This window comes from Pistacia vera, unplaced genomic scaffold (genome assembly GCF_008641045.1).
Source record: "Pistacia vera cultivar Batoury unplaced genomic scaffold, PisVer_v2 Contig276, whole genome shotgun sequence".
NCBI classification, from domain to species: Eukaryota; Viridiplantae; Streptophyta; class Magnoliopsida; order Sapindales; family Anacardiaceae; genus Pistacia; species Pistacia vera.
Genome location: NW_022196086.1, coordinates 377439 through 400172, shown reverse-complemented (window position 1 = coordinate 400172; position 22734 = coordinate 377439). Strand labels below are relative to the sequence as shown.

Here is a 22734-nt window from a genome sequence, read left to right as displayed (position 1 = left end):
TTTATAATAGAATATTATAATTAATTTAGTAATCATATTATAAATCTGTAATATTTAATTAATTAATTATTTAATTATTTAATTAAATAATGTACTAATATAGTAAATTACTAATGTTTATAATGAAATTTTATAAATTTATAATTAATTAAGTAATCATTTAACAATGTAATGTTATAATTAATTAAGTGATTATAATATAATATTATATTATAATTAATTAAGTAATTACCTATAATGTAATATTTTAGTTAATTAAATTTCTAATCATTTAATTAAGTATTGGATTAATGTTTCTAATATAATGTTATAATTAATTAAATAATCATTTAATTAAGTAATCATTTGTTTATAACGTAATGTTATAATTAATTAAATTTCTAATCATTTAATTAAGTATTGTACATATGTAGTAAATTATTAATATTTACAATATAATCTCATAATCTCATAATTAATTAAGTAATTATTTAATTATGCAATGTTATAATTAATTATGTGATCATATTATAATGTAATGTTATAATGAATTAAATAATCATACTATAAATATTTAATGTAATATTATAATTAATTAAATTTCTAATCATTTAATTAAGTAACCATTTGTTTATAATGTAATGTTATAATTAATTAAGTAATTATATTATAAATCTATAATGTAATGTTATAATTAATTAAAATTTTTATTTATTTAATTAAGTGATGTACTAAAATATAAACTTATAATTAATTAAATAATCATTTAACTATAATATAATGTTATAATTGATTAAGTAATCATTTAACTAGTAATGTATTAATGTTTATCAATATATCATATATAATTAATTAATTATTAATTTACTAAAGATATACTTAGAAGTTAGAACTTGATAATTGAAATAAATAACTAAAATATATGATATTCAATCAAATATTATTTTATTTAAAATATTCTTTGTAATACACATTAAAATACGTTTAATTGGTCCTAAATCCAATTATACACTTGATTAACAAACTTTAATTTAATAAAGAAAACCTCTATATAGTCATTAATGGTGAGGACTAACTAATTTTATTATAAAAGAGGTTATAACATTAACAGAGTGTAGTTACACAAATTTCTTATTTTATATTCATTTTTATGTACAGTGTTAGGATTTCAATTAATGTTTTAACAATATAGGATTTCAATTCAGCATTCAATTACATTTTAAACAAGATTGTGGCTTGAACCAATAAAGATAAGTGTCATTGATGGAATTGTAAATGCAATTACTGCATGGTCAAATAATGTGAAGTCATAAAATTGTCAATGTTTTAAGCATTACAAAATTAGGAACATCCGATGTCGATTAATTGCAGTACAAATAAAGTGGATAAGGAGAATCAAAAAGAATCATAGTAGAATGGAGGTTTCAGATTTGACAACTTTACTATACTAATCGAATGAAATATTATGTTTCCTTAATTATCAAATGAGCAATAAGTACGTAAATGATATTTTAACTGAAGAAGACAGCATGTGCACATTAGATAGAAGAGAAAGGAAATATCATGAGAATGTAGTAGGGAAATACAAAAAGTTTGTGCCAATAGCTCTAAACAGCTTGAGAAGCAAAAATATTTTGGTTTCAACAAGAAAATGTTCATGCTGGTAATGTACTCGCAAGCTAAGAGATATGGCACAATTCTACACAAAATCACTTCATCCAAACAAATTAGATAAATTTTATTTCATCTTAAATCTTTAATGTAAGGTAACATATTTTTTTTTTTTTTCAATATACAGGTAATTATTACTATGTGGAGGCAACTTTCTAAGCGGGAATTAAAAAAAATTATAATTATTACAATGTGGAGTTTATCTTATTTATAACTATCCCAAATTGAAAATAAAATGTTTAGGACTATATAGAGTTATTTCTTAATAGGTATCACTATAAAGAGGTGTACGTATATAATGTATTAAAGTTTTTATAGGTGTAGTTATTGTAATAAATGAATTATATTTATTTAATTAGGTTATTGTAAAAGCTTAAACTTTCCATTTTAATTTTTTTTTATGTGAAATTACATCGATTCTTCACAGATATTCATTTAGCCAGGTTCCAAAACGATTCTAAACCAGGGGTACCTGCTGCAGAGTCCAACAGGAGACCCACTGCAGGTTCTTTTTCCACGTTTCGGTTCCGATTCTGATTCGACTCTACTCGCAGGTTCCGATTCTACCCGTACATGTTGTCACCCCAATATAGTTGATAAGAACTCAAACATGATACAAATCCAAGTTGCCCATAATTAAACTACAACTTAATAAGTAGGAGAGAAAAAGTTTTTTATGAAGACAACTTTGGTGTTTTTCCCAGTTGGGAACAAACGAGAGCAGCAATGTTTGCTGCTGAACTTTTGCTTCAGAGCAAATTAAAAATGAAGTGTTTTTCGTTCGGCATTCTAGACCCAGAGATTTTATTGCTTTCAAAGCATTGTTTTGGGCACAATGAGTGGATTTTGATGACCATGTGGACGCAGAATAGACATGATCACATTGAGTGTCTATCAAGTAAAAATGCAAACTGAACTGCAGTTTTGCACACAATAATACGTGCTACCTACCAGCTCCATGAACAACCAAATAATGCAGCAGGCCAAACCACAACAACGACAATAACGAGCAGCAAAAACGTAACCAAACGGACATATAGACATTGCAAAATTCATATAACAAAGACAACCACCAAAAATTTAAGGTATCAATAATAAACAACATAATAGCAGCAAGAACAACACATCAATAACGAATTATCTAAAAAAAAACAAAAAAAGTAGCTTACAAAACATAACCCAAAATTAATATCTAACATCAAATAAATAACGTACTTATTCAAGAGATTAGTTTTTACATAATAGCTCTTACAAATCATACTCACCAACAACAATAATCCAAACATAATTCACAAACACATTACCTCAAATGGAAAATAGTAAACAAGAGAGATCAACAGTATCCTTCCAGATGCAGACTCAGCGTCTCAAAATCCCATCAAAGAACATATTCCAATGTCCATCCCATTGATAAAAAACTCAGTATCTCTTCATAATACTTGACTCTACGCACATCCACCAGGTGTAATCAATAAATAATTATATCAATTCATTTCAAGCAAAATCAATACAAATTCATATCCACCAACAACCACGTGCAGTTAAATCAATAAAATCTATTAATTCATTTCCAAGTAAATGACCCAAAAAAAAAAAGGAAAAATCAACCCATAACCATCGCTGCGTCAGGCTGAGGCCAAGGCAACCAGGCGTTCAGGCCAGGAGTGCCACCCCTGGCAAGGCCAAGGAGCAGCACCTGACCCAGCCAAAGGTGCAAGATGCAGCGCCTTAGCCCCTTGCGCAAGCCATGCGGTGGCCTTGCCTTGCAGCGGCTCTTCCCAGGGATTAACCCCATTCTCCCACCAACATTCCAGATCTTAAGTGTCTGTTTTGCAGGAAGGAGATGCTTGTCAAAGGTTTTAATTGTTTTATTAATTTATTTTATTTTCTTTTTTGTTGTTTTTTAGGATAATAAAAAAAGTATTTATAAATAAAAAGTGGGTGAGTTTTTATTATTTTATTATAATTTTCGGTAAATAAGGTATTTAGGCCTTCTGTGTGTCAGGAGCAATTTTCAGTAACATCTCACAAACGGCAGGGAGTTAAGGTTATTTTTGATACGCAAGGGGGTTTACTTATATGTGACAAACCTCAGGGGGTTAGAAATAATCCCCTAAAAAATTCTCGTTTACTACACAAATGCAAGCAATATTATTTTGGAAAGACTCCAGTGTTTACTAAGCAACGTTCTCAAACTATTTCTTTGCTTTGTGTTATAATTGATAAGAACTCAAACATGATATCAAATCTCAAGTTGCCCATAAGCTAAAAACCAACTATAGCTTAATAACTAGCAGGGAATTGGACACAACCAAGGGAGCGGCAACTTTTGCTGATTGAACTTCTGCTTCACAGCAATCAAAAAACCAAAAAATATGCAATGAAGAAGATATTAAGCTTGTATGTTTCTTTTGGCATTCTAAACCACGATGAAATTTGTTGGTGTGAGTGTGTGACTGCAAAAGGATTTTAGATTTTATTAGGCTTCTCAGGGCCATTGCAGAAGAGGAGCAGGGAGATACATATAAAGCATAGTTCTGGGGCAAAAGAGTGGATTTTGATGTTCAATTGGAGAGCACAGATACACAAATTTAGCTATTTTTTAAGGCAGTTTTTGCAACAATCAGTGCTACCTACCAGACTACCAGTTCCATAAACAACCAAATTAAACACTCTGCAACATATTATACAAAAAAATAGCAGCAAGCACAAACACGACTGCCCATAGTATTAGAGCAGCAAAAACTACAGAGAAGATATTTTGTCAATTTTATATGACAAGATCAAATTCACGACATTGCAAAGTCAATAATAATAGCAGCAAGAACAACACAATAAGCAACCACATAACAATAAGTAGCATTGCCAAATTATTTGAAAAAAAAAACTAGCTAAGAGGACCCAAGCCAAAATTCCATGTCTAACATCAAATAAAATTAAGATGCTTATTCAAAAGATAACTTTTTACATAACAGCTCTTACAAAATCATACTCACCAACACAATCCACACATAATTCACAAACAACATATTACCTCAGATAGGCAAACAAAGAGATCAAACAGTTTCTTTCTCAATAGCAGACTTTGCAGTCTCAAGATCCTCATCAAAGAACATATCCCAATGCCCATCCCATTTGATAAAAAACTCAGTATCTTCATAATACTTGACTCTATGCACATCTCCAGCGGGTGTAAACAAGTAATCACCAACACTCAAATCAAACCTCTCCCCTTTACTCATATTCCACACGCTTTTTCTACCTTCCATCACCACCAAATCGTGCCCAAATGTATGATGATGCGCCGGCTCCACACTCCCCGCCTTAAACCTCACTATAGCCGAGGTTGGACTCTCCCTCACAATCTTCATTGACCCTCCTGGAATCATCTCTATTGGATTCAGCTCCCTGTTTTTAACCAAACAACAAATGCTGCAAGAACCAGAGCTTTCTTTCTCTTCATCTTCTTTTCCTATCTTACTCATTTCAGCTACAGAGTTATCGAGAAAACATAAAACTTCGTCGTCCCACGGTTTGCTTTCTGACGCGGGACATGGCGCCTTAAAAGGGGTGTTAAGCCACGTATTGAGAATCTCAATGGCGGAGTCTTTGGAGGTGGACTTACCTGAGATGGCGAGAACGTTGGAGTTGTTGATGGAGCGAGCGTTTTGAGCATCGGAAGGTGTGAGACAAGTGGCAGCGAAGACTCCGGGGTATTTGTTAGCGAACATGCCGACGCCGACGCCGGTACCACAGGAGACAAGGCCCCGAGTTTCGGCGGATGAGGAGGAGACGCGGCGGCCGACCTCGGCGCCAATAGAGTAGTAGGAGGAGGTGCCGAGGTCTTCGACTTCAATGTTGATGGAGCGGAGGTGGGATACTAGAGCGTCCTTTAAGTCGGTGCCGAATGGATCGGCGCCAGCGATGATCTTGACAGGGCGGGGAGGGTTGGTGTTGGGTTCGGCCATGGTGGATTAGAGAGAGAGGAAAGTCGGGTGGCGGATGATTTAGATCAGTGCCTGAGTGTAACTGTGGATGAATCAAGACGGAAAAATAACTCATATTGATATTTCACCTGTACATAAGAGTCTATGTGATATTTTGTCACACTGCAAATATACAATTGCCAGGTGGGGGTTGATATGATATTTTACTGCTGATGAGTGATGATTGATGAGGAACTTTAAGAATATTTACCTATATAGCCCGATATAGGAGGTTAAATTTATATTTTTCATATATAAGGGTTTACGTGATACTTTACGACTACCATGGGATTTATATGATAATTTCTTCTATGAGGTGTTGTACCATATTTCGTAAGGTCCATAACAAGCGAAATTATTTTGAAACCCTCATAATAATGTGGGATTGCTACGGTATCCTATATCATGTGAGATTATCATAACCCCTTTTATTTGTATAAATGGCATCATGCCCCCCAAACGAAGGAGGCTACACTTACGTGGCAGAAACAAGAAAGCGTTGGCGAAGGATAAGATTAGAGGTGGAAAAGTGGCCCGAACCGATTGGGTTAGTGCAAATTATGGGTCGAGCCTAACCTTACTGGCCGGGTTAGGCCCGCCTCTTTGTTCAAAAGGGTTGGCCCAACCTGGCTTGTCAACCCTAACCCGACGGGTTTTTGTGCAGGTCGGAACGGCAAAAGATTATTTTTTTATTTTTCTTTTGTGTCATTTTTTTTAATTAACTTTTCAAATATCGATTCAATTCAATTAATTTTTTTAATTAATTTAATTGAATTAATATTTTTCAACACACATTGTTTAAGTTTTAGATTAAAATATTTCCCTTATAATTTCAAGGTTTACTAAAAAAAAAAAAAATTATTCTTTTCTCATTTCACTTCAATTCTTTTCCCTCTTTTAGAGAATTTAAGATTTAGTTATAGGTTAAAAATATTTTTTTTGCTAATTTTTTCACATCTAAGATTAATATTTCTAATTTTATCTTTCTTTCCATGACTTTAATATCAACAAATTAATGTTGATAACATCAAGAGTAGAACAATCAAAGATAGATTTCCTAACTTTACAAATAACTAATTAAACATCCGTCGAAAATAGAATAATCTGACGAAGTTTAATGATTACATGTTTTTTAAAAGACTTTAAAATCAACTAATTAATATAATAATATCGAGAGTATAATAGTCTCACACGTAGATTTCGTGACTTCAAAAGTAACTAATTAATGTCGGTAGAGGGTAGAACAACCCGAACAAGTCTAATAATTAAGTGTTTTTTTAAAAGACTTTAAAATCAACTATATAACGTCGTTTACTGAAGTAGAACGTAATGAAAAATCTTGAACACGTACATAAATTTGTTATCATATATTTTGTTTAAGTTCTAGGTTAAAAATTTACCCAATAAAAGTATATATATATATATATATATTAATTTAGTATAAGCATGTCAATCTTAAGCTTTTGAAGGAGTTTTGCTAATCAAGTGTTGACTATACTAATAGCACCAAGAGACAAAAGAGAATCAAGGTAGAAACTTTTTTTATTTAATGTTTTATTTGTTGGATTGATTATATTTTTGGTCATTTTATTATATGATTTAATATTTATTTTTATTTTGGTGATAATTTAGTTAAGGCTTCAACTACTCTCCCTCGCCTGCATTTATTTGTTAATTACTATGTCGTTTGATTATTGATTCTATTGTGTTTATATTAGTAAATTTGGCATATTAGAAAAGAAAATAACTAAAAAAACCCTCTAACTATTATAAAACGACAATATTTGGAGGGTAAAGTAGGTTTTTGAAAAAAAAAATTAATTTTTTTTTTTTTGCCAATATGTTGGGTTGATCCACGAGTTGACAACCGCCAACTCGATGGGTTGGATGAGTGTTTTTTTTTTTCAAAATGACCTGTTGGGTCACCGGGTTGGCCTATGAAAGCCCAACCCTGCCCATTAGAGATATCCGGGTCGGGTAGAACCCAATCCACCCTTAAACACGATTGGATCAGTTTCAGGTTGAAACGTTGCGGGTTAGGGTTGACCCACCTGACCTTTTTTCCACCTCTAGATAAGATAAAAAACAGACGACGAATAACTGAAAAATGTACGCCCAGAGGAAGTTGGAAAATGGCGGGAATCTGTTACTTTGCTCAACCCAATCCAACCCTCCATCTCAAGGTAATCAAATGCTTTATCATTTCAATGGTATTGAATTCTCAATTCTAATTTGTTCGATCCATCACTGTCGTTTATTTTGCAGAGAGTTCATTGCGTCAAATGCTGCTCAGCCACACCTGCTAATGATCCCAATAACAGAACAAGAACCCCGCAGTTTTTGAAGTTGGCAGTAAGTGGAGTGACTGAGCTCCTCAGGCTGTTCTCCTCGTTTGACAAAGACAGGTAAGACATGTTATTTCTCTGTTTGGTTGCCGAGAAAGTGCTGGAAACCCAGTAGAAAGTTAATAAAAATTTTATAACTTGTGGCACTCTTTCTAATAATTTTGTATAATTAATGAATTATCTATTGGGTTGGGAGTGTTGTATTGTAGCAAAGCATTAGATAGAGGTGTTTGAAAAAGTGTAATTCCANCTTATAATTAATTAAATAATCATTTAACTATAATATAATGTTATAATTGATTAAGTAATCATTTAACTAGTAATGTATTAATGTTTATCAATATATCATATATAATTAATTAATTATTAATTTACTAAAGATATACTTAGAAGTTAGAACTTGATAATTGAAATAAATAACTAAATATTATATTATTATTCAATCAAATATATTATTTTATTTAAAAATAATTCTTTTAATAACATTAAAATACTTTTAATTGGTCCTAACTCTAATTATACACTTGATTAATCAAAACTTTAATATTAATACAGTAAAACCTCTATATAGTCATAATGGTGAGACTAACTAATTTTATTACTATAAAGAGGTTATAACTTAACAGAGGTGTAGTTACACAAATTTCTTATTTTATAATTCATGTTTTTATAGTACAGTGTTAGGATTTCAATTAATGTTTTAACAATATTAGGATTTCAATTCAGCACTTCAATTACTTATTTTTTAAACAAGATTGTGTCTTGAACCAATAAAGATAAGTGTCATTGATGGAATTGTAAATGCAATTACTGCATGGTCAAATTAATGTGAAGTCATAAACAATTGTCAATTGTTTTAAGCATTACAAAATTAGGACATCCGATGTCGATTAATTGCAAGTTACAAATAAAGTGGATAAGGAGAATCAAAAGAATCATAGTAGAATGGAGTGATCAGATTTGACAACTTTACTATACTAATCGAATGAATATTAATGTCTTCCTTAATTATCCAAATGAGCAATAAGTTACGTATAATGTATATTTTAACTGAAGAAGAAATCATTGTTACAATTAGATAAGAAGAGAAAGGAAATAATCATGAGAATGATAGTAGGGAAATACAAAAAGTTTCGTGCCAATAAGCTCTAAACATGCTTGAGAAGCTAAAAATATTTTGGTTTCAACAAGAAAATGTTCATGCTGGTAATGTACTCGCAAGCTAAGAGATATGGTAACAATTCTAAAACATAAATCATTCATCCAAACAACTTTAGATAAATATTTTATTTCATCTTAAATCTTTAATGTAAGGTAACATATTTTTTTTTTTTTTCAATATACAGGTAATTATTACTATGTGGAGGCAACTTTCCTTAAGACGGGAATTAAAAAAATTATAACTTATTACAATGTGGAGTTTATTCTTATTTATAACTATCCCAAATTGAAAATAAAATGTTTTATGACTATATAGAGTTTATTCTTATATAGAGTATCACTATAAAGAGGTTTTACTGTATATTATAATGTATTAAAGTTTTTTATATGGTGTAGTTTATATGTAATAAATGTAATTTAATATTTATTAATCTAGGTTATGTAAAACTTAAACTTTTCATTTTAATTTTTTTTATATGTGAAATTAACATAGATTCTTCACAGATATTTCAATTTAGGCAGGTTCCAAAACAGATTCTAAACACGGGTACCTGCTGCAGGCTCCAAGCCGAGTACCCATGCAGGTTCTTTTTTCCAGTTTCGGTTCCGATTCTGATTCCAGACTCTACTCGCAGGTTCGATTCTACCCGCTACATGTGCTCACCCTAATTATAGTTGATAAGAATCAACATGATATCAAATCTAAGTTGCCCATAAGTTTAAAACTAACAACTTAATAAGTAGGAGAGAAAAAGTTTTTATGAAGACAACTTTGGGTTTTCTACAGATTGGGAACAACTACGAGAGCAGCAATGTTGCTGATTGAACTTTTGTTCAGAGCAATTAAAACATGAATGTGTTTTCGTTCGGCATTCTAGACCAGAGATTTTATTAGGCTTTTCAAAGCATTGTTTGGGCCAAATGAGTGGATTTTGATGATCAATTGGGAGCAAGAATAGACATGATCACATTGAGTGTCATACAAGTAAAAATTGCTAAACTTGAACTGCAGCTTTTTGCAACAATTATAATACGTGCTACCTACCAGCTCCATGAACAACCAAAATAAAGCAGCAGGCACAAACACCAACCGACAATAACAGAGCAGCAAAAATACACAAACTGTGACATACTAGACATTGCAAAATTCAATATAACAAGAAACACCACCAAAAATAAGGTATCCAATAATTAAACAACCAATAATAGCAGCAAGAACAACACAATCAATAACTGAATTATCTGAAAAAAAAACAAAAAAAGTAGCTTACAAAACATAACCCAAAATTCCATATATCTAACATCAAATAAATTAACGTACTTATTCAAGAGATTAGTTTTACATAATAGCTCTTACAAATCATACTCACCAACACATTAATCCACACATAATTCACAAAACATTACCTCAAAAGGAAAATAGTAAACAAAGAGAGATCAAACAGTATCCTTCCCAGATGCAGACTCAGCGGTCTCAAAATCCCATCAAAAACATATTCCAATGTCCATCCCATTTGATAAAAAACTCAGTCTCTCATAATACTTGACTCTACGCACATCCCCACAGGTGTAATCAATAAATATATATCAATCATTTTCAAGCAAAATCAATACAAATTCATCACCCACCAAACAAACTTTCAGTCAAATCAATAAAATCTACTAATTCATTTCCAAGTAAATAAAAAAAAAAAAAAGGAAAAAATCAACCCATAACCGTCGCTCTAGGCCGAGGCCAAGGCAACCAGGCGTTCAGGCCAGGAGTGCCACCCCTTGCAAGGCCAAGGAGCAGCACCTGCCAGGCACAAGCCAGCGTGCCAGGCAAAGGTGCAAGAGGGCCTTAGCCCCTTGCGCAAGCCATGCGGTGGCCTGCCTTGCAGCGGCTCTTCCCAGGGATTAACACCCATTCCCACCAACATTCCAGATCTAAGTGTCTGTTTTGCAGGAAGGAGATGCTTGTCAAAGGTTTTAATTGTTTTATAATTATTTTATTTCTTTTTTTGTTGTTTTTAGGATAATAAAAAAAGTATTTATAAATAAAAAGTGGGTGGTTTTATATTTATTTAAATTTTCGGTAAATAAGGTATTTAGGCCTCTGTGTGGTCAGGAGCAATTTTCAGTAACATCTCACAAACGTGCAGGGAGTTTAAGGTTATTTTGATACGCAAGGGGGATTAAGGGGGATAGGATGACAAATCCAGTCAGAGGGTTAGAAAATAATCCCCCAAAAAATTCTCGTTTACTACACAAATGCAAGCAATATTATTTTGGAAAGACTCCAGTGTTTACTAAGCAACGTTCTCAAATTATTTCTTTGCTTTGTGTTACAGTTGATAAGAACTCAAACATGATATCAAATCTCAAGTTGCCCATAAGCTAAAAACTAACTATAGCTTAATAACTAGGAGGGAAAAGCGTGTTTTCTACAAATTGGACACAACCAAGGGAGCGGCAACTTTTGCTGATTGAACTTCTGCTTCAGAGCAATCAAAAAACCAAAAAATATGCAATGAAGAAGATATTAAGCTTGTATGTTTCTTTTGGCATTCTAAACCACGATGAAATTTGTTGGTGTGAGTGTGTGACTGCAAAAGGATTTTAGATTTTATTAGGCTTCTCGGGGCCATTGCAGAAGAGGAGCAGGGAGATACACATAAAGCATAGTTCTGGGGCAAAAGAGTGGATTTTGATGTTCAATTGGAGAGCACAGATACACAAATTTAGCTATTTTTTAAGGCAGTTTTTGCAACAATCAGTGCTACCTACCAGACTACCAGTTCCATAAACAACCAAATTAAACACTCTGCAACATATTATACAAAAAAATAGCAGCAAGCACAAACACGACTGCCCATAGTATTAGAGCAGCAAAAACTACAGAGAAGATATTTTGTCAATTTTATATGACAAGATCAAATTCACGACATTGCAAAGTCAATAATAATAGCAGCAAGAACAACACAATAAGCAACCACATAACAATAAGTAGCATTGCCAAATTATTTGAAAAAAAAAACTAGCTAAGAGGACCCAAGCCAAAATTCCATGTCTAACATCAAATAAAATTAAGATGCTTATTCAAAAGATAACTTTTTACATAACAGCTCTTACAAAATCATACTCACCAACACAATCCACACATAATTCACAAACAACATATTACCTCAGGTAGGCAAACAAAGAGATCAAACAGTTTCTTTCTCAACAGCAGACTTAGCAGTCTCAAGATCCTCATCAAAGAACATATCCCAATGTCCATCCCATTTGATAAAAAACTCAGTATCTTCATAATACTTGACTCTATGCACATCTCCAGCGGGTGTAAACAAGTAATCACCAACACTCAAATCAAACCTCTCCCCTTTACTCATATTCCACACGCTTTTTCTCCCTTCCATCACCACCAAATCGTGCCCAAACGTATGATGATGCGCCGGCTCCACACTCCCCGCCTTAAACCTCACTATAGCCGAGGTTGGACTCTCCCTCACAATCTTCATTGACCCTCCTGGAATCATCTCTATTGGATTCAGCTCCCTGTTTTTAACCAAACAACAAATGCTGCAAGAACCAGAGCTTTCTTTCTCTTCATCTTCTTTTCCTATCTTACTCATTTCAGCAACAGAGTTATCGAGAAAACATAAAACTTCGTCGTCCCACGGTTTGCTTTCTGACGCGGGACATGGCGCCTTAAAAGGGGTGTTAAGCCACGTATTGAGAATCTCAATGGCGGAGTCTTTGGAGGTGGACTTACCTGAGATGGCGAGAACGTTGGAGTTGTTGATGGAGCGAGCGTTTTGAGCATCGGAAGGTGTGAGACAAGTGGCAGCGAAGACTCCGGGGTATTTGTTAGCGAACATGCCGACGCCGACGCCGGTACCACAGGAGACAAGGCCCCGAGTTTCGGCGGATGAGGAGGAGACGCGGCGGCCGACCTCGGCGCCAATAGAGTAGTAGGAGGAGGTGCCGAGGTCTTCGACTTCAATGTTGATGGAGCGGAGGTGGGATACTAGAGCGTCCTTTAAGTCGGTGCCGAATGGATCGGCGCCAGCGATGATCTTGACAGGGCGGGGAGGGTTGGTGTTGGGTTCGGCCATGGTGGATTAGAGAGAGAGGAAAGTCGGGTGGCGGATGATTTAGATCAGTGCCTGAGTGTAACTGTGGATGAATCAAGACGGAAAAATAACTCATATTGATATTTCACCTGTACATAAGAGTCTATGTGATATTTTGTCACACTGCAAATATACAATTGCCAGGTGGGGGTTGATATGATATTTTACTGCTGATGAGTGATGATTGATGAGGAACTTTAAGAATATTTACCTATATAGCCCGATATAGGAGGTTAAATTTATATTTTTCATATATAAGGGTTTACGTGATACTTTACGACTACCATGGGATTTATATGATAATTTCTTCTATGAGGTGTTGTACCATATTTCGTAAGGTCCATAACAAGCGAAATTATTTTGAAACCCTCATAATAATGTGGGATTGCTACGGTATCCTATATCATGTGAGATTATCATAACCCCTTTTATTTGTATAAATGGCATCATGCCCCCCAAACGAAGGAGGCTACACTTACGTGGCAGAAACAAGAAAGCGTTGGCGAAGGATAAGATTAGAGGTGGAAAAGTGTCCCGAACCGATTGGGTTAGTGCAAATTATGGGTCGAGCCTAACCTAGCCTGCCAGTAATACCCAACCCACCTCTTTGTTCAAAAGGGTCAGTCCAGCCCAGCTCAGCTCATCAACCCTAATCCAACGGGTTTTTATGCAGGTTGAACCGGCAAAATATTACTTTTTAATTTTTCTTTTATGTCATTTTTTTAGTTAACTTTTCAAATATCAGTTCAATTCAATTAATATTTTTAATTAATTTAATTGAATTGATATTTTTTAACACACACATTGATTAAGTTTTAGATTAAAACATTTCCCTTTATAATTTCAAGGTTTACTTAAAAAAAAATTATTCTTTTCTCAATCACTTCAATTATTTTCCCTCTTTTAGAGAATTTAAGATTTCGTTATAGATTAAAAATATTTTTTTTGCTAATTTTTTCACATCTAGGATTAATATTTCTAATTTTATCTTTCTTTATGTAACTTCAATATCAACGAATTAATATTGATAACATCAAGAGTAGAACAATCAAGGATCGATTTCCTAACTTTACAAGTAACTAATTAAACATCCGTCGAAAATAGAACAATTGATGAAGTTTAACAATTACGAGTTTTTTAAAAGACTTTAAAATCAACTAGTTAATATAATAATATCAAGAGTATAATAGTCACACGTAGATTTCGTGACTTCAAAAGCAACTAATTAATGTCGTTAGAGGGTAGAACAACCCGAACAAGTCTAATAATTAAGTGTTTTTTAAAAGACTTTAAATCAGCTATATAATGTCGTTCACCGAAGTAGAACGCAATGACAAATCTTGAACACGTACATAAATTTGTTATCATATATTTTGTTTAAGTTTTAGGTTACAAATTTATCCAATAAAAGTGTATATATATATAAGGCATGTCAATCTCAAGCTTTTCAAGGATTTTTGTTAATAAGCACTTTGTTTATAAGTTAGTTTGACAAAGTAGATTACCACATTGTCCTTGTTTAATTTTAAAATTTCATAGTATACCCTTATTTAAGTAGTACCATTTTTAGTCATTTTATAATAAAATATACTTATAAGCCACATTTTATCAAACACGTCAACTACTTATCAGTCATTTATAAGTACTTTAACCAAACCAAATGTTTATAAACTAAAATTAGCTTATAAGCACTTGTTGCTTATAAGCTAATTTTCATAAGTTCAGACAAATACTCCCTAAGTGTTGACTATAGCACCAAGAGACAAAAGATAATCAAAGCATAAACCTTTTTTTTTTTATTTAGAGGGTGTTTGCCTAAAGCTCTAAAATTAAGCTGATCTGTTTATTTATAACTTTTTTGAGCTTATAAGCAAAAAAAAAAATAAGTTGGGGGGGAGGTACTTTTTTTTTTTTTTTTCTTATAAACATTTTACTTATAAGCTAGTTTGACTAAGTATATTACCACATTATCCTTGTTTAATTTTAAAATTCCATAGTATACCCTTGTTTAATGTAGTACCCTTTTTAGTCATTTTATAATAAAATGTACTTATAAGCCACATTTTACCAAACACGTCAACTACTTATCAGTCACTTATAAATACTTTAACCAAACACGTAATTGTTTAAAATTTCAAATTAGAAGCACTTGTTGCTTATAAGCTAATTTTCATAAGCTCAGACAAACACCCTTTTAATGTTTTATTTGTTGGATTGATTCTACTTTTGGTCATTTTATTATTTGATTTAATATTTATTTTTATTTTGGTGATAGTTTAGTTAAGGCTTCAACTACTCTCCCTCGCATGCATTTATTTGCTAATTACTATGTCGTTACTTTGATTATTGATTTTATTGTATTTATGTTAATAAATTTAGGGGACTAGAAAAAAAAAGATTGAAAAAGCCCTTTCAAACTATTATAAAACGACTATATTTGAAGGGTAAAATAGGTTTTTGAAAAAAAAATTAATTTTTTTTCGCCGACCTGCTTGTTGACAACCACCAACACGACAGGTTGAACGAGTTTTTAAAAAAAAAAATGACCTGCCGGGTTAGCCTATGAAGGCCCAACCCATCCGACGGGGGATACCGGGGCCGGGTAGAACCCAACCCACCCTTAAACAGGGCCGGATCGGTTTCAGGTTGAGACGTAGCTAACCCGGTCATTTTTTCCACCTCTTAGATAAGATCAAAAATAGACGACGAAAAACTGAAAAATGTACGCCCAGATGAAGTTGGAAAATGGCGGGAATCTGTTACTTTGCTCAACCCAATCCAACCCTCCATCTCAAGGTAATCAAATGTTTTATCATTTCAATGGTATTGAATTCTCAATTCTAATTTGTTCAATCCATCACTGTCGTTTATTTTGCAGAGAGTTCATTGCGTCAAATGCTGCTCAGCCACGCCGGATAATGATCCCAATAACAGAACAAGAACCCCGCAGTTTTTGAAGTTGGCAGTAAGTGGAGTGACTGAGCTCCTCAGGCTGTTCTCCTCGTTTGACAAAGACAGGTAAGACATGTTATTTCTCTGTTTGGCTGCCGAGAAAGTGCTGGAAACCCAATAGAAAGTTAATAAATTGTGGCACTCTTTCTAATAATTTTGTATAATTAATGAATTATCTATTGGGTTGGGAGTGTTGTATTGTAGCAAAGCATTAGATAGAGGTGTTTGAAAAAGTGTAATTTCAGAAAGCTTGATGAACTTTCAGAAATAGCATCTAAGTGCTTGTTCGATCTCTTTTAATTGTAACAGCAATATGTATGTTTTAAGTAGACGCTATTATATAGATAGCGATTTTACTTTCAGTTTGTTAAAAGCACTTTTTATGAATATGTTTGGCTGAGTCATGTGCTTTTATAAAAAAGCACTTCTTAATACTTGAGTAAAATTGATTTCTGAAAATATATCTATGAAGTGATTTTTCAAAACACTTTAAGTTCTTTTTTGGTCTGAAAAGTACATTTCAGAAGAGTGTTTAAATGCTTTCTTGAAAACATTTCATGCTTTTCTAATGAAAATCATTCAATTAAACTCCAAAAATAATGTAAAAATTTCCGTAACTGCTTTGTTGGTCTGAAAAGTGCAACTCAGAAGATTGTTTAAATGCTTTCTCAAAAATGTTACATGCTTTTCTAACGAAAATCATTCCAATTAAACACTAAAAATTCTTTTAAAACTTCCTTAACTATTTAAAAGTGCTTTTAATGGAGTAAGAAGTGCACAAACACAATATTAGTTTATAATGCTCATCTCTTGTTTCTTTTAAGTTTTGCAGATCAGATAGGGTGAATTATGGACAAAAAGAGGAGATTTCAATTTCGTGTATTGATGATGTAGTAACTACACTGAAGACTGATTATGAGAATGCTTATTTTGTTACAGGTACAATACAATGTTTCATTTTGTAAGTAATCTTTTTGTTACTCGTTTCATTATCTATTTCTTGGGTTAAGTGTACTGATGAAGATAAAAGAACTTTATGCATGTTAGGAAGGTCAGTGGAAGACCGTTCTTTAAGTTTAGTGTGAATATGTATATATATATTTTCCTAGATTAACTAATACATTTCTCTAATTCAATGGAAAGGGATTTTCACTTCTGAAATATATGATGAAGATTGTATATTTGAAGATCCGACTATTAGATTTCAAGGTATGATTTATTGGTTATATATATATAGTAACAACCTTTCTTTTCTGTCTTATAGAGCTTCCTTATTTATCATTATGGATGTTAAAAAAAATGAAATAAGGTTTTTGAAAGCATTTTGTTTGAACACATGACTAAGTTCGTATTATGTTTCTTACCTTCAACTGAGGGTTACTAAGCTCAATTTTTCTTTCCATCTGATTTTTTGTAGAGTAGTGCTCCGTTCTTTGTTGATGTTTGGGCTATTGTTGTGCTGTCATCTTTCCTTTTTACATTCGGTCATTCATATTTATATCATTATTTATCTTTGAATACTCTTCTGGTTTTGACTACTTCTACTCTACTTAAGCCCCTTTTGTGTGGTTCTATCCGGGCTTAATGGTTTTCAGCTTGAAACTGGAGTAGTTATTCTGATAAATATTTTACGGCAAACATGCAAGTATCATTCTAGGATTTCTTTTCTGTTGAAGGATTGCATGATGCTCCATATTTGAATTCGTTAAGCATGTATGCAGAATTGTTGATCTTTTGATGCAATCACTGTATCTAGGCGTGTTAACTGCTTCAATCTTTTATAGTTGTCTCTCATACCTTTTTGTAAGCCTTGCTCAAAAGGAAACTTGTGTCTTGCTGTCTACACTAGGTTTAGGGACAACCTTTCAGCAGCTCTCCTCGCATTCTCAGAGAGATAGTGTGAATCAGGAGTTGCTGATGTAAAACATATAGAATTAGTTTATTGTCTTTGTCTCAGTTTCATCTTATGTATCCTCTCCTTCATCTTTCAAAGTTAAGTTTAGGAAACATTTTAAACCTCTGTCCTTTCCTTCTCTTCCCTTCTTATTTCTTTTTATCTACAGACATTTACCAAAAGATTCCAATTTATGTAATTCAATGTGAGAAAGTCAGCTAATTGATGTGGTCTTTGGCTATTCAGGTACGGAGCTGTATTCACGCAACCTGAAATTACTTGTTCCTTTCTTTGAATTTCCTTCAATTGGATTGCAAAAGATTGAGAAGGTAATTGTTTCTACAAATGAAATGTGGTTTTAATTGACAAGAAACTAATTAAGCTTGTGGGTAGAATTATTCTAGGCACTTTCTTGGTGATTCTTCAATAAAATAATAATATAATTATGAGGCATCTACAAGGAAATGGAAGAGCTGGGCTTAAGGAACTTAGCTATAGAGCCCAGAGAATTAAATCGTATGCACATATGCCAAATGCAGACCTCGGTTTCTGATGCCGTTTCTACACTGTTGAAAATTATAATACTTGATATTTAGTGGTTACTATTCATAAAATTGCTATAGATTGCAATGGAGGTTTCCTCAATAGCTTTTCCTCTTTTGTGAGGAGATGACTTTAAAAATAAAAAAATGAATAAATAATGATAATAAGCACTGCAGCTTGTCTGCAAATTATAAAGAGATCAAAATCTCTTGATTGAAGCTATTAATGTGACTGCTTATGTACAACATCTTTGGAAGTGGTAATAGGCATATGCAGTGCTTGTTTTATATCTAGGAGACACATCTTAAAGCGTTTTGAGGACCTAAGTCAATGGTCTAGCCGTACAGCTGTAGCTTTCTTTTGAACAGTGGAGAATATTAACATGATCCAAGGTCACTAAAACCATTAAAATTGTATAGTTAAAAGCTTGGTCCATCCTTTATGCAGCATCTTTTATTATGTAATGTAGAGAAATTATGACTGCTTACTTGCAAGCTTGATTTTTGAGCGGCAAATCGCTGTCTTTTCTCTGGCTGCATAAGGGTTTAGGTTCTCCAAGATTTGATTGTCTTCAGGGGCCAAATTAAGTCCTTGACGTACTCATCCCTACTATATAAAAGCTCTATGCTATGAGTAACCGCATTTAGCTGTCTTTAGAAGGACAGCTTAAGAAGCAAACTGTGTCCTCTTGTAAATGCTGTTTGCTTTTTCGCCCCAAATTATCAGTGGAAAATTCCGTCTGAAAAATAGAATTGATATCAAAACATAACAGTGTGAGCTTTCCCTTGGTATAAAGCCTTCCATGAGCCAAATATCTATAGGTTGGACCTAGAACTGTAAGCCCCTTACATTTAAAGTTGAGTTAGCCTGGTTATGGGTTATCAACTGAAAGCTTCTTTTTTTCTTCTTCTTCTTCCTTTTTTTATTCCATTATTAGATGGCATTATTACCTATATTGATTGAATTCAGCAACATTTCTTATGCCCACTAATATGACTAAGTATGCAGGGTGCCAACTCTAATAATGATTTTGTTCTGGCGACATGGAAACTGAGGTGCTTAACTTGAATCCATCTTATCTGAAGTCATATTCTTTGCCACTGTGTGTTGAAAGAGTTGTTAGAATTATTTGACGATGCTGCTTGTTTCTTAAGGTAATATAACCACCACTTGCACACTGTTGAGGTTTGGGAAATATTAGTGAGGAACACCAATGTGGTGTGATTGCCTTGTATATATTAACCAATTGATATTCTTTGGTTGTCAAATCAGTGAAAATATATTGTATAACACTAGCCAACTCTCTCTCTCTCTACACACGCTTATCTAACTGGTTTTTTGGGATATTGGTCTCCCTCAAATTTTACTTTTAAAGAGATATTGAGGAGATGTATCTACTTGACATCTTTGGCTTGGTTCACTTGATATCTTTGGCTTGGTTCACCATAGAGGGGATATCAATGAGTAGTTGGGTACTCCATTATGATACGCATTAGGTCTATCTAAACTTGGCCTGAACACCATTGACTAAATTCGAACCTGTAGTGTGGCAAGGTGATGCAGAAAATATGTATTACACACCTTGCTACGGAACAAGGCCATGTCCCTACTCTATTTCTCTTTCTTGCGTATGTGATTTTTGGAAGGAGAGAAGGTAGGGAAGGGGTAAGAATATTAAGAATATTCTAATTTCTACTGCACTTATCATCCCATAAATGAAACTTTATCTTTGATCAAGGAATATGTGAAACTTTTTGCTGTTGCCTTTGGATCAATTAGTTAATCAACTGCAAGTATCCCTTGATTTGCAGAACCTACCTGAAACTTCCTTGGAGACCTCTCATTTCTATTGATGGAAACACTGTCTATGAATTAAATGATGAGCATAAAGTAAGAAAGGCCATCTCTTTCGCTATTGCTGTTTAGTAATTTGAACTTCTTATATTATGCTGTGAGAGCTTCTCTTTACAGTTTCTTTCCATTGTGCATTTGTCAGATTATTCGGCATGCTGAGAGTTGGAATGTTTCTGCACTAGAAGCAATTGCCCAGATATTCACTCCTAGTGATAGAAATTAACTAGTCCACAAAGATCTGATACTACCATGCCAACTAATTTCGGAGTCTGTTGTGATAGGACTACGAGAATAAAGCTTCTACGGTAATTAATGTAAAGCTCAATATTGCTTGTAATTTGATGCGTTGGTGCTCTCCTCACTACATCATATTTCTATACATTGGAAGCTAGGATAAGACGTTCTAGCTCCATAAAGACAGAATGCTCATAGATACTCGGCAAGTCTTTATCTTATCTACTCAATTAGAATCCTCTCTGGAGGCTTAGACTTTTCTTGCTATGTTTAATGCCTAGAAGAAGTATGGTCATGCTTTCTGGCTAACTTTATGGCTAGTTATAGCACAGTCAAAAAGAATGGTTGTAGCTATTTCTAGGATTGTTGAGTTAAAGTATATTGACATTTTACGTTTTTTTATTAAATGTTAAACAACAAAACAGCACAAATCTTATAGCACTTAACTGCTAAATCCTTGCTATGTTTTTAAAGGGCAGGAAGCCACAAAGTGTGATGATGATTCAGGGAACATTGCCATCAAGCACAAATGAGAATATTACTTGTGCTTTGTAAAGTAGCAATGAGAGCTCCTCATGTTCTGGCGCAGAAAGTCCATAACTTTTGTGTCTACAAAGCAGCAACTAATAACCCATCTAGATTTTTCAAATACTCATTTGAAGTGATTGTTTATTTGAGAATCCTAGGTGAGTTAGTGGGTTCAACAGTGCATGCGCGCATGGTTTTGATAGTGAATTTTTTTTACTTTTAAAGAATTGTTTGCATTTGTGGGGCTAATCACTACTAGGCTTTTCAACTTCCCATCTTCAAACTTTTCCTTCGTTTTTTAGTAGGGTAAATGACCTTTTGCCACCCAAGGTTTGCTTTCATGGACTTTTTCACCCAGAAAGTTTCAAAATACTACTTTCTCACCCAAAGTTTATATTTCGTTTACTATCTAGAATACACTTTCCGATTCGGCGTCCAATAGAGAGAAAACTCAGTCCGGTCTGTTAGGGCTTTTGAAGAGAGGATGTCAATGAGGCTTTTGGTGGTGGCAGGTTGGATTTTGGAGGTTGGGATTGATCGGAATCTGACTTAGAAGAGGCGGCTATGCATTACACAAATCGCTCGATTGCTGACAATTGACGAGGTTGGCAGGAGCAAGGCTTGAGAGGTTTTGGTAAGTGATGATCAGAAAAGAGAATGGTGGTAGCATGGGATCCCAAAGATGCCAGAATTGGCCAGCGATTGGTTGGAATATAAACATGTTGGGTGGAAAAATGGTATTTTGAAACTTTTTTTGTGGGAAAGTGTCATTAAGGCAAACCTTGGGTGTGAAAATTTCGTTTACTCTTTTTTAGTAGGACAAAATACCTGTTTATATGGGTTTGTTGTGGAAATTTCGTTTTTTTAACTTTTTTGTTAAACTTCTACCTGATATTCATGTGCTATAGCTCAACTTTTTGGCCATATTGGTTAGTTAAGTTTTTCTTTCACTGATTATAATTATAATACCTTTGTAACAACCCAATTTTGTTTATTTATAATGGGAAGACTTATGTATGTGGGGTTATATTAATGTCAAGATCAAAAAATTTATACATATATAAACTCTAAATTTGTTCAAGTCGATAGTCTAGGCCTTGACTTTTTGTTTCAAAATTTTTAGCTCCAAATCAGAAGTTCTTACTGTTCAATGCTTCAGATTTTTCCTCTCTTTACAGCTATCTTTTCCATTTGAATTCAGAAACAGTCTGCCCCTTTTTCATGACTTCAAATTCCTTCCAGCTATAGACATCATTCAAAGCTGCAATTTGGAATGGAAATTTATCTAATGAAATATTGACTCTTTATCGATATATTGTGTTATCGTTTAATGCTCATTTAGAAAATGGGTAATACTACATTTACAATTCAATCTCACAAATTTTCTCTTACAATCTTGACGATGTAGCTCGCAATTAGTCAGTTTACAAATAGATCTTGCCTGTTCGTTATGAGTCTCGCCTACCCAATTG

The 22734-nt window shown here is 33.4% G+C and overlaps 3 protein-coding genes across 4 annotated transcripts; 1 reads left to right on the top strand and 2 right to left on the bottom strand.

Moving 5' to 3' along the window:
- Nucleotides 1–4562: 4562 nt before the first annotated feature.
- LOC116133814 (DNA damage-repair/toleration protein DRT102-like) lies at nt 4563–5709 on the bottom strand. The gene has a single exon (XM_031419496.1). It carries the CDS (start codon nt 5616–5618, stop codon nt 4707–4709), a length of 912 nt encoding a protein of 303 aa, XP_031275356.1. The 5' UTR covers nt 5619–5709; the 3' UTR covers nt 4563–4706.
- A 6474-nt stretch (nt 5710–12183) lies between these two features.
- Nucleotides 12184–13332, bottom strand: LOC116133827 (DNA damage-repair/toleration protein DRT102-like). Its single transcript, XM_031419512.1, has one exon. The coding sequence runs from the start codon at nt 13237–13239 to the stop codon at nt 12328–12330; it is 912 nt and encodes a 303-aa protein (XP_031275372.1). The 5' UTR covers nt 13240–13332; the 3' UTR covers nt 12184–12327.
- A 2555-nt stretch (nt 13333–15887) lies between these two features.
- On the top strand, nt 15888–21236 carry LOC116133828. 2 transcript variants are annotated; one of them, XM_031419514.1, is made up of 8 exons: nt 15888–16053; nt 16136–16275; nt 17042–17148; nt 17353–17418; nt 18350–18432; nt 19655–19701; nt 20458–20536; nt 20643–21236. In XM_031419514.1, exons 1-8 carry the CDS (start codon nt 16003–16005, stop codon nt 20721–20723), a joined length of 654 nt encoding a protein of 217 aa, XP_031275374.1. In that variant the 5' UTR covers nt 15888–16002; the 3' UTR covers nt 20724–21236. The 2 variants fall into 2 exon arrangements, with proteins under 2 accessions (XP_031275374.1, XP_031275373.1); XM_031419513.1 differs by lacking the exons at nt 19655–19701; nt 20458–20536 and having other exon boundaries at nt 15903–16053; nt 20643–21231.
- Nucleotides 21237–22734: the final 1498 nt, after the last annotated feature.

Bases quoted from the DNA above. Each gene is read 5' to 3' on its own strand.
- LOC116133814 (XM_031419496.1), bottom strand. From the start codon at position 5,618: ATGGCCGAACCCAACACCAACCCTCCCCGCCCTGTCAAGATCATCGCT.
- LOC116133827 (XM_031419512.1), bottom strand. From the start codon at position 13,239: ATGGCCGAACCCAACACCAACCCTCCCCGCCCTGTCAAGATCATCGCT.
- LOC116133828 (XM_031419514.1), top strand. From the start codon at position 16,003: ATGGCGGGAATCTGTTACTTTGCTCAACCCAATCCAACCCTCCATCTC. The intron at 18,433-19,654 runs GTAATTGTTTCT...CTAAGTATGCAG, and splicing joins GATTGCAAAAGATTGAGAAG to GGTGCCAACTCTAATAATGA. The intron at 19,702-20,457 runs GTGCTTAACTTG...CTTGATTTGCAG, and splicing joins CTGGCGACATGGAAACTGAG to AACCTACCTGAAACTTCCTT.